This window comes from Dromaius novaehollandiae, unplaced genomic scaffold, assembly GCF_036370855.1.
Source record: "Dromaius novaehollandiae isolate bDroNov1 unplaced genomic scaffold, bDroNov1.hap1 HAP1_SCAFFOLD_41, whole genome shotgun sequence".
Classification (NCBI taxonomy): Eukaryota; Metazoa; Chordata; class Aves; order Casuariiformes; family Dromaiidae; genus Dromaius; species Dromaius novaehollandiae.
The window spans coordinates 1193932-1206042 of NW_026991492.1; the positions used below are offsets into that span (position 1 = coordinate 1193932).

At 51.7% G+C, this 12111-nt stretch overlaps 1 protein-coding gene across 1 annotated transcript; it reads right to left on the minus strand.

Annotated features, from left to right (window-relative positions):
• Nucleotides 1-2293: 2293 nt before the first annotated feature.
• Nucleotides 2294-11831, minus strand: LOC135326940 (olfactory receptor 14A16-like; the record flags this gene model as incomplete). The annotated part of the gene is made up of 3 exons (XM_064504582.1): nucleotides 2294-2372; nucleotides 6763-6830; nucleotides 11004-11831. Coding segments are annotated over 3 exons (975 nt in total), but the record flags the coding sequence as incomplete, so codon positions are not given.
• Between the last annotated feature and the right edge of the window lie 280 nt (nucleotides 11832-12111).

A 12111-nucleotide genomic window follows, 5' to 3' on the forward strand; every position in this document is an offset into this window, starting at 1 on the left:
GAGCAGAGAACCGCAGCAGTCTCCCATCCAGCAGACCAGGAAGGAGGAATCCCCCAGATCCAAAAGTCCACCAGGTTCAGCATCCTTTAACAGTGCAGGCCTTGGAGGTGCTGCACCTGCTTGACCTTGATGTCAAGGTCCCTCTTCTCCATTACTTTGTGATCCCCAAAGGGGACAGAGATGACCATAGGCTTAAGCTTTGGCGTTGCAGCATGAAGGACCAGCTTTGGCACACATCTTTCTATTTCCTCACTATTAATTTAAGCCATACGAACACAGAGATTTTACAAGTGTTTGGGTCAGTGATCCCCTAGAGTCAAAGGGAGATTATTTTTTTTTGTTGTTGGTCAGACTTATCATCTGCCAACCTTTATTGTAAAAGTGGCTGGGTTTGGACAGGTAGTGCCATATGAACTACCCTCCATTTTAAAACTATCTAAGGAAAGCACCACTACTTCGTTAATCTAAATAGCAGGGGCAATGATCACTGTTTTGCTGCCAGTCCATGAGCAGGACAGTCATGGTGAGCAAAACTCCATTGTCTGAGGATCTGCTGCACATTACTATACCCATCTTCATCATATCCACAGATAAAAAAAAAACCTGGGGGATTTTTAAACTAAATACCTATCGCAAATATCTCAAGACCTGTTTTCTCCTTTTACACAATGGATATTACTCTCGTATTAGGAATGACAGGAAGGTATTTGGGTCAAGAAATTCTTTGGAGCTCTGTCAGACATTGCACAAACATCTCCATAGCTACATTACTGCCAATTCCCACGTGCTGCAAAACTGTGCAGATAGCATAGGCACAAGAATAAGGCGTCCTAACTGCAAGCTTATATGTAGCTCTGGGCCCGCACAAGGCCATGGCTATTAGACTTTAAATGGTTTATCTATGATTTTGTGAGAGAGGTGCACAGTCTACATGGAAAAGCATCTCAAGTGTAAAAGCTGGGCATGCAGTTTGTGTCATGAAAAGATCTTGAATGTCAGCCAGCATCAGTGTTTCATGCCTGTGGTCAAACCCCCAGAAACAGGGAAGGGCTGCATGTTCTATGATATGTGACAAATACAGGAAACTGGAACAAATGTCCGAAATCACATTTCTTTCCTGGAGTTAGCACTGGAAGTAGCGTGGGATGAAGAAGGGGTAGAAAGGAAACCTCAGTGAGAATAGGACATAAAAAGGGTTATGAGTCTCATGGACTTTCTGTGGCTGTTTATGAACACGAAGTTTCATGGCTAACCCCTCCACCCCAGCAGATAATGCCAAAGGCTGTGCTGGCCCCTTTGTTGTTAGTCTGCTTCTGAATAAATAACTAAATGAACAAATAAGGACCTAGCACTAATCACCCAGGGTGTCATATGCATAGAAATCCCCAGCCTGAGTACGCTTCATAGACTCTTGGGGACCAAGATAGAATGATGGTGTGTAAGACAGCAGAGAATCTTTAAGGCAGAAAGTAATGATGCGGTAACTATGATTTGTGGCCAGAATGTGTGCACGTGAGTTGCCAGTGATCATGTGTCTTCCTGCCTGTGTCAGCAGTCACGGTGTGCCTTCCTGCCTACGTGTCAGCAGCTGCGGTGGGCCTGTCCTGCTGGACTGTCCTGCCCGCCTGCTGGGCATCAGAAGACGCCTTCCACCTATCACAGGATGCCACAATGCCAAGGAGATACCTGGAGGAGTGGCTGAGCCTGATGGCTATATAACCAGCCATTGTGTTTTCAATAAAGGATCTTTTGTACTATCCTACCTGAGGTCCGTGTCGTCGTATGCCACAAATGGCGCCCGAATCAGGATTTCAAAAGCAGAAGCATGAAAAATAGAAGCATGAAAAATAGAAGCATGAAAAACAGAGTCAAGGAATTTCAGAATAGAAGCATTGAAGAATGAAGCATGAAAAACAGAACCAATAAATCCGGTGGCATAGCTCAGCTGAACTTCAGGACGGTTGGCAATTGAGCGCGCCCATCACCACCACAGAAGGGCTGGTGAGCAGCTGGGAACCATGGGGCAATCTCTTACAAGAGAACAGAGAAGTTATATGGAAGTATTACAGAAAGTCTTAAAGACTCATGGGGGGAATATTTCCCAGCTCTCCTGGTTTCCGCAGGAGGGAACGTTAAGCATTGCGGTGTGGGAACAAGTTGGGGACGAGTTGCGGCAGCAGAGGGATGATAAGGTGAAGAAACTTTTAGTAACTTGGCAACAGGTCTTTTCTGCCCTCCTCCACTTGCAAGCAGTAAACGTGGCTGAACTTTTGCCCTCCGCAGCAAGGGCCGGTCAGAGTGCCGTAAGGTTCTCGATAATACCTGGACAGGATTCCGAGTGTGACGACTCATTTAATTCAGGGTCAAATGATCTGGAACAGGAGGCGGACTTTCATCCACCCCCTAATATGCACTGCTGTGTCCAGCCCACGGCCCCTCCGGGACCACCCCCCGCCTGGGACCGCCCCCTCCCCCAGGGCTGCCCCCCTCTGGGACCGCCGCCCCCGGGGCTGCCCTCCCCCCCCCGGGACCGCCCTCCCCTCAAGAGGCGGGGCTGCCCACGAATGCGGACTGCCCACAGCCCCCCTCCGCCGTCCCGGCTTCCTGGGGAAGATCTGTTGGCCCGACGCCAGCGCTACCGCAGTGCTGTGGTGCGCTAGAGCTTTGCCGCGAGGAGGCGCTGCGAAGCGGAGACTCGGACATTCTCCACGCCTTCCCTGTGCGGTATCGGGCAGGGCAACCCGCTGCATGGGAGCAGCTGCCTTACGAGGCGGTAAAAGAAGTCAGGAACTCAGTTAAGGATTGCGGCCTCCAGTCAGCGTACACCGTGAACTTATTTCAAGCTATCGCCGAGGGTTAACCTATGGAGACACTCCAACCTGGGATCCCGCCACCAGCAATGTTACCTGAATCATGGCCTCTTGTTGTTATTGATCTTAAGGGCTGTTTTTTCACTATACCGTTACATCCAGCAGGTGCACCACAATTTGCATTTACGGTTCCAGTGATCAACAATCAGGAGTCTACACTTCGCTTTCACTGGATGGTATTGCCTCAGGGGATGCTAAATAGTCCGACAATATGCCAAATGTTTGTGGCTCGAGCTGTCCTCCCTATTCGCAGAGCATATCCCAATGCTTTAATTTATCACTACACGGATGATATTTTGATCTCCACATCCTTGAGGGATGCTGTTCAAACGGTAGTCGAGGAGTGCTAATGGTCTGTGTATAGCCGAGGAAAAGGTCCAAGTGCAAGCAGCTTGGAAGTATTTCGGGTGGAGGATTACAGACACTGCTATTTTGCCACAGCCTTTGTGGCTAGCATCTGATATTAAAACCGTAAATGACTTGCAGAAACTGCTTGGCACCATTAACTGGGTGCCACCTTATCTTGGCATTACCACACAGGACCTAGCCCCTCTCTGTGCTCTGCTAAAGGGAGAGTCAGACTTAGCATCATCCCGAGCATTAACTCCTGAGACACTGCACGCCCTACAATGGGTGTCTACAGCTATTCAAAATCAACAGATTCATCGCATCTCTCCAATGTTTCCTGTTCGCCTGATTCTGATTTATAATGTCTTTCAACCCTATGCTCTCTTATGCCAATGGGTTTCAGGTGACAATGATCCCTTAAGAATTTTGGAGTGGCTGTTTCTAGCACACGCTTTCTCGAAGACTGTGACCACTGGGATAGAGATGATGGCGCTGCTTATTCAGAAAGGGCGCCATCGTTTGCAAAGCCTTTTGGCGCAAGATCTGGCTAGTATCTCTATCCCACTGGCCAGGCAGGACTTCAATTTTTGCTTCCAGCAGAGTCTCTCTCTCCAAGCTGCCCTTGCGGGTTTTGGAGGGGAGCTTAGCTTTTCCATTCCCTAGCACAAGTTGCTTCATTCGCTCCAAACCCTGCCTTTACAGCTCAAGACTCATCTTTCTCGTGTACTTCTCCCTCAGGCTTTAACTGCCTTTATTGATGGGTCAGGGCTGTCTGGGAAGGCAGTGGTTACATGGAAGAATGATAAAGGGGAATGGGAGTCTGACATTATGCATCTTAAGGGTTCTACGCAGATAGTTGAGTTAGCAGCTGCTGTTTGAGCCTTTACACTATTCAAGGCACAGCCTCTGAATGTTGTTGCTGATTCTCTTTAAGTTACAGGCATCATTCAGCGTCTGGAACGATCCTTTTTAAAAACTCTGATGAACGAACAGTTGTTTCTTCTTTTGAAGCAACTGTTGTTTTTGTTGGAGCAAAGAGAGCATGACTATTTTGTCTTACATATTTGCTCTCATACCAATCTACCCAGACCGACTGCTGAAAGCAATTGTGTTGCTGATCATTTTACAGCAGCTGTGTTGACACCTAATATTTATCAACAGGCTAAACTATCTCATGACTTTTTCCATCAAAATGCTAAAGCATTGCAGAAAACTTATCATATTACTAGGGACCAGGCTCAGAATATTATTCGAAGTTGCCCTGATTGTCAAGATGTATCCCCGTTACCACCCTATTCAGGAATCAATCCTCGAGGCCTGCAACCTTGTAGTATTTGGCAAACAGACGTTACCCATTACCCCTCATTTGGAAGGTTGAAATATGTTCATGTCTCTGTAGACACTTTTTCCCATTACGTTATCGCTACTGCCCATGTTGGGGAGAAGAGCCGTGATGTTTGTCGTCACTGGCTTGCCTGTTTCGCCGTAACGGGGGTTCCTACTCAAGTTAAGACTGACAATGGTCCCGCATATATGGCACAACGAACATGGGCATTGCTTCAAGCTTGGGGAGTCACTCATGTGACCGGAATTCCCCATTCCCCAACTGGCCAGGCAATAGTGGAACATACCCATCTCACCCTGAAAGAAATGCTTGAGAAACAAAAAAGGGGGAATAGTCCTGGCACATCCCCACAAGAGCAACTCTGGAAGGCCTCATATGTTCTTAATTTCTTAAACCGATATACAGACCAGAGTGCAGTTAATAAGCATTTCTCATGTCCTACAGGGCAAGAATTGTACTGATAAGTTGTAGTTAGAATATAATTGCACCGATAAGTTGTAGATAGAATTAGAGTGGAAGCCTTTTAAGGGATAGGATTGGACGTTAGGCTTGGGGCATAAGTTAAGAAGGCACTGACGTGTGAATTGGTAATCTTGGTAAGCTCTCTAGCCCTTGTTATCTGTCTCCCCTACCTGACAAGCTTTAAGTTTAATAAATAAAAAGAGGGGATATGTTGGGGACCAAGACTGAGTGATGCTGTGTGGGACAGCAGAGAATCTTTAAGGCAGAAAGTAATGATCTGGTAAGTATGAAGTTGCCAGTGATCATGTGCCTTCCTGCCTGTGTCAGCAGTCACGGTGTGCCTTCCTGCCTACGTGTCAGCAGCTGCAGTGGGCCTGTCCTGCTGGACTGTCCTGCCCGCCTGCTGGGCATCAGAAGACGCCTTCCACCTATCACAGGATGCCACAATGCCAAGGAGATACCTGGAGGAGTGGCTGAGCCTGATGGCTATATAACCAGCCATTGTGTTTTCAATAAAGGCTTTCTTGCACCATTCTTCTTGTGGTCTGTGTCGTCGAATGCCACACCACTGAGCACAGCATTTCAGCCTGATGGTCCAGCCAATCTTCCACCTTCCCATTGGTGCAGGGCAGGTCTCAACCATTTGCTTGTAAGAAGACTATGGGGGACTGTGACAAAGGCCTTGCTAAAGTGAAGGTTCACAAAATCCTCTGCTTTCCCCTTGTGCACAAAGCCATTCATCTGATGGTAGAAGGCAATCAGGTTGGTCAGGCACAGTTTCCATTTCCCCTTGGTCAACCCATGCTGCCTCTTCCAGCCCTTGTCCTTCATGTGCATGGAGATGGTTTCTGGGAGGATTTGCTCCATCACCTTGCCAGAGTCAGAGATGAAGATGACCAGCCTGTCATTCCCCAGACCCTCCCTCTTACCCTTCTGGAAAATGGGTGTGATGTCTGCCTTTTCCCAGTCATCAGGAACCTCCCTGATTACCCTGACATTTAAAAAATGGTCAACAGCAGCCTTGCAGTGACTCCAGCCACCTCCCCCTGCACCCTGGGGTGCTTCCCATCCGGTCCCATGGACTTGTGTGTGCCACTGGGCAAAAGTCCTCCCCAGCTGCGTCTTCCTCTGCCATGGCTGAGGCTTTCCTAACACAGATGCTGCCAAAGGCCTCGGGGGCCGGGGAGGCCTGGCAGTAGGCAATACCTGTGAAAGACAAAGTAAAAGAGGCAATGAGCACCTCAGCCTTTCCCCTGTCTTTGTCACTAGGTCCCCTGCCCCACTGAGCAGGGAGACCACATTTTCCTTGCTCGCTGCCTTCCTTGTGCTGCCAGCATCCTTACAGAAGCCCTTCTGGTTGCCCTCCCCATCCCTTCCCACTTCCAGCTCCAGCTCCAGCTCCAGCTGAGCTTTGGCTTGCCTAACTCCATGTTACGCAATGTCTGTGTCTTCTTCCTGGGCAGCCCATTCCCCCTCCAAACCTCTGTGCACTTCCTTCTGCCTTTTGAAGTCCTAAATCACAAAGTCCCTGTTCATCCATGCCAGCCCCAGGTCAGGCCCTGAAGGACTTTCCTGCAGACTTTCCTGTGCTCCTGTGCTTTGAGGACGTTGTTCCTGAAGCTCCAAGAGGGCTCCATGGCGCCTCTGCCCTCCAGGCCAGTCACTCATGGCATCCTGACAAGGATCATCTTGATCCTCTGCTGCAGTCCAGGGCGGTGATCCTGCTATTCCTCCTACCTCTCCACCATCTCACGGTCACTGCAGTGACAGACAACCTCCACATTCACTTCCCCATCCAGGCTCAGCTTCAGGCAAGAAAGAAAGAAGGGGCAGGATGGCACCATCTACTTAGAGGCAGAAGAGCCTGCATTTCCCCCCTCACCACTGAGAGGATCCAGGCAATGGATTTTTATGTGGTTAAAGGTAGACGCAAAGAATTTCTGGGGTAATGTAGATATGCCTGAGGCAGTGCCTCCCAGGCTGCCCTTACAGTCAATGGGGAGGAGGAGGTGTTCACCTGCCTTCTTTTAGATGGTCACATAAAGCACAAATGACTCCTGTCCCAGAAACATTAGCTCTGTGCTTGCAATGGGGCCTGAGGTCACAGGCTTTTAGGATAATTCAGGTTGAAGGGGCCACAGGAGGCCTGTAGTGCAACCTGCTGCTCACAGCAGGGTCAGAGAGAGGGTCAGAAACATAAGCAAAAATGCCCTTGCCAAAGGATTTTTGGGTTGATAGAGCAGGAGAAGACAGTAGAGAGCTGACAGCGTAGTACAAGTCCCATGGACAACAGTCTTTTTTTCCGCCCCCCCTTTCTCCAGAGAATTAAATCCTCAGCTTTCCAGAGGGAAGAAGCTGGGACACTAACTTTGCCACTAACAGGGAGGCGGAGAAGCTCCTGAGGCCCTTACAGACAGAGGCTGGTCCAAAGGCCACCACCCCAATGGCACCAGACCCCCAGGCATGCCTGCCTTGCTGCTGGGCACCCTCCAGCCCCAGGCAGGAGGTCTGCGGGGAACAGCGTGGGGTCTGCAGCCTGCAGCCCTGGCCACCCAGCAGGTGTGGTGGGACTCCACTCCTCTAGATGAGACTGGGCTCTGCTGCATTTCCCCAGTGTGAAGACTGTGTTCCCTCCAGCTGGGAATACAGCCTGGCAGGGAGGGCCAACACAGGAAACACAATCTCTGTTCCGGGATGTGAAGAGAGAGGGGAGGGCAGAGGGGGATCTGCTCATGCCCCAGGCAGTGATTCCCTCCCTGCAGCCAGTACAGCCCTTCTCATGCCCTGTAACCTGTGGACCCAGGAGATGGGACTCCCATCTGCCCTGGCTCTAAAGATTTCTCAGCCCTCAAGACCCAGGATGCAAAGCACCGCTCTGGGGACACCTCAGCAGTCGAAGGGGCTGAATGCCTGACATGTTCCTGAGAACTTTTCTGCAGTCTTCTGCACTGGTTTGACTCCTGTTGCCCATGGAGCAGAGACTCCTTTTGGGGGTGAACTCACTCCCTGTGTGACTCTGAGGACAGAGCTGACCAGGCAGTACAAATGCCAGCAAGGCCTCAACCCCACAGCAGTGTCCCCTGCCCAGGACTCCTCCTTCCAGCCCCTTCCTCCTGGAGGCTTTGGGTTGGGAGGGACTGCTGGAGATGTCCAGGACCACGATCTACTCTGAGCTGGGCTAACTTTACAGTTAGATCAGGTTGGTGAGTGCTTTCCTCTGGAGAGTTTCTAAAAAATCCCTGGGGCCTTGCTCCAGTGCTGCTCAACTACTATGTTTATTTCTTTATTTTTTTTCCTTAATCTCATCTGAAATTTTCCTTACTGCATCTTCTCCTTGTTGTCTCTTCTCCTTTCCTCCCCTTGGCCCCCAGCCAGACCATCCCATCTGCTTTGACCAAGGACAATCGCAGCCTCACCTCCAAGCACAGCCTTGCTGGGATCTCCAGGCCCTGTGCAGGTGGGCCGTGGTGGCCAGCTCCAAGCAGAGCTATGTGCTGCAGGTCCCTACATGGTCTCAGAGGAGAGTGTATGGAGACATAACGTGACCCAGGGCAGAGCCTGTGGGCTGACACCAGGGCAGAGCTGAGATCAGCAGGGGTGAGAACAGCAGACCTCCAGCAGCTCCTCTCCCTGCCTGTGCAGGGAGTGACACACCCAGCAGTGCACCTGAGAGAGGACAGTGACGCAGGACGGAGGGCACCGTGAGCTGCGTTACTGGGCTCCAACCACCTGTGCTGGGTCTGGGAGTCCTGGCAGCCTGTGCCGCTGGCTGCAGCCTCGAGAAATCCCCGACTCTGCTAGCAGCAGTGGTTCCCCTCCAGGACTGTCGGGAGCTTCTGGAGTGTCGTGGCTCCTGTCTCCCTCCTGTCCCTGTGCTGGCCCAGCCCTGCTGCCCTCCGTGTGACCCCATGGCCCCACTGAGCAGGCACCGCACAGGACAGGGTGCGTTCAGGGTGGGGAAATGTCCCCCCAGCATGGTTCCCATGACAGCCCTCAGTGCCCCCTCCCCCAAGGCCCTCCTGCCCAGCAGCCTCCCACCAGTCCCCAGCCCCTGCCCAGCCCTCATCCTGTCCCCCAGGGTTAGCAGAAGGCCATGCTCCAGGGTCTGCTGGGGTCTGGGCCCAGGGAAAGAGGCCAAGCGGGGTGGTCATTCCCCCCACCCAGGTGCTGAGCCCAGCAGGCAGACGGAGCTGCTCACATTCAAAGATCAGCCCTCACCAGGACCGTGGGGAATGGCCAGTGCTGGAGATGGCTGGTACCAGGGGCTGGGTGTGTGAGGAGTTTCCTGGGACAGCTTCTCCTCCCTGTTCATGCAACAAGCAGCTGGGCTGGATCTTTGCCCTGAAGCACTCTGCTTGAGGTCTCCCATGGGAGAAGGATGGTCTGCAGGCCGAGTAGACGGCCTCGGGATCTCCTCTGCATGCTCCCTGCCAGCCCCGCAGAGGATCCAGGAGAGGGTTTGTCCTCCCAGGGGGTCACAGCTGGACGCACAGTCCTCCAGCTGGGCATGGACCCCTTTCTGGATGTGACTTTTGGGGTGAGGACCAGCATGCAGGGTGAGGGAGATTGTCTCAAGGTCATGTGCTGGGGACAGGGCCTGAGGGACAGCAGCAAACTGAAATGGCTTCTGGGTCCTGCTTCCTTCAATGCAGGCTCCCACAAAGGATTCCAGACTTTTTTTTTTTTGGTGCCACCCATCAGGAGGGACGATGGCACTCTGAGCTGGGAGGGTGGGGAGCATTAATCCTTCTTCAGGCACTGCCCAGGCCATGTGGAGGGTCAGGACAGTGAGGACTTCGGCTCTACACCGTAAGCTCGCTTTAGTGTACTCACACTCTGAACGTTTGTTTTTTTTAATGTACGTCAGCATTTTTCTCTCCAAGACACTTTCAAGCCCAGTTCCACTTCCTTCTAATTTCTCCCAGTCACTCCTCTGATCTTGCTGGCCATTCCCACACCCCCTCCCCTGCTCTGCAGGGCCCCAAGCTGCCGGCACTGCTCTGCAGAATGAGCAGGCTGTGAGGCCACAGGGCCATGCGGTGACTCTGCACTGGCCGTGCTGGTCAGGGTGGGAGCAGACCCAACCAAATGAGGATCACAGCCTCTAATCCCTGCAGGGGGACTGCAGATGTGGCAGATGCTTGCAACGACTGTGGAGCATTTCCAAGGGTGCTAGTTGTGTCCAGGTGTGCTTCTAGATCCTACCCATGGTATTTCACAGAGAGTGACATGAAACGCTCTCCAGGCTCCCTTCGCCGTGCCAGCTGGGTCCCCACTGCCTCTCCTTTGCCTGTGGAAACCTTGTGCTGGCACTTTATCTTTGACTCCACCTTGGAGGACCTCTCACTTTGTGAGGCTCCTCTCACTGCCCACCCATAGAACATGCTGCCCCAGGAGATCTTCTGAGCTCTCTGGGCACCTCCATCTTCCCCTCCAGAAGGACAGGCATCAGACACTGTGCTTTAACATGTGGCACAGCTCTGGCTATGTAAATCTGTGACCATTCGTCCCCTCCACTGTCACTGGACACTGATGGGGGAGTGCTAAATCCAGCCGTGGTCTCTAAGAGATCATTACATGATCATGAGCTTTTTGCTCCTGAACCCATGGAGAACCCCATCAGCAGCAGCCCTTTTGGTCATGATTTCCTTGGGCCTATTCTTGACACCAGCTTTGGAGGAAGCCCAGCCTTCAAGCTCTGCACCAGAAAGCACCTACTTTATTTCAGAGATACTGTGAGGGAGTCAGCTCTGACCCAGTGTTGGACACAATATCATGTGGGCACCAGGGGAGACAGAGCAGTCTCAGTAAAGGTCAAATGAATCCAAGCATTTTCACAGCAACATGATAACAAATACTACTAATCATAGTAACAATAGTGAACAAACAATGCTCAGTCCTGGTATTGGATACCGTGGGAGTCATTTGTGGAGAGCTTTGGCAATGTTACCACTGCTGAAAAATGTCCATGAAATCACTTTCCTCAGGGCATCCTTCAGCTCCTTGTTCCTCATGCTGTAGATGAGGGGGTTCAGAGTTGGAGGTACCACTGAGTACAAAACAGTCACCACCAGATCCAGAGCTGGCGAGGAGATGGAGGGAGGCTTCAGGTAGGCAGTCATGACAGTGCTGACAAACAGGGAGACCATGGCCAGGTGCGGGAGGCACATGGAAAAGGCTTTGTGCCGGCCCTGCTCAGAGGGGATCCTCAGCACAGCAGTGAAGATCTGCACGTAGGACACCACAATGAAAACGAAACATCCAAAGGTTAAACAGCCACTAACCACAAGAAGCCCAACCTCCCTGAGGTAGGAGTCTGAGCAGGAGAGCTTGAGGATCTGGGGAACCTCACAGAAGAACTGGTCCACTGTGTTGCCTTGGCAGAGTGGTATTGAAAAGGTGTTCGCAGTGTGCAGGAGAGCATAGAGAAAACCACTGGCCCAGGCAGCTGCTGCCATTTTGACACAGGCTCTGCTGCCCATGAGGGTCCCATAGTGCAGGGGTCTGCAGATGGCAACGTAGCGGTCATAGGCCATGACCGTAAGGAGAGAATACTCTCCTCCAAAGAAGAAGAAAACAAGGAAGACCTGGGCAGCACATCCCGAGTAGGAAATGGCCCTGGTGTTCCAGAGGGAATTCACCATGGATTTGGGGACAGTGGTGGAGATGGAGCCAAGGTCAAGGAGGGAGAGGTTGAGGAGGAAGAAGTACATGGGGGTGTGGAGATGGTGGTCGCAGGCTACGGCTGTGATGATGAGGCCGTTGCCCAGGAGGGCAGCCAGGTAGATGCCCAGGAAGAGCAGGAAGTGCAGGAGCTGCAGCTCCCGTGTGTCTGCAAACGCCAGGAGGAGGAATTCATTGAGGGAGCTGCTGTTGGAGATTTTGCTGTCTCCAGGCATGGGGTACTGTCCAAAGGAGAAAAGACATTGAGCAGTTAGGAGAGAATCTTCAAGCAAAAAAGCCCCCAGTTGTTGCAGTTCCCATACAACCCCCCACATTGCCTCTCTCTTTACTGAGAGGATCTTTGTGCAGCTCCCTTGCTTCAGCTCCACTTTGCACTGGCTCAGTGTGCTGCTGTGAGGAGCA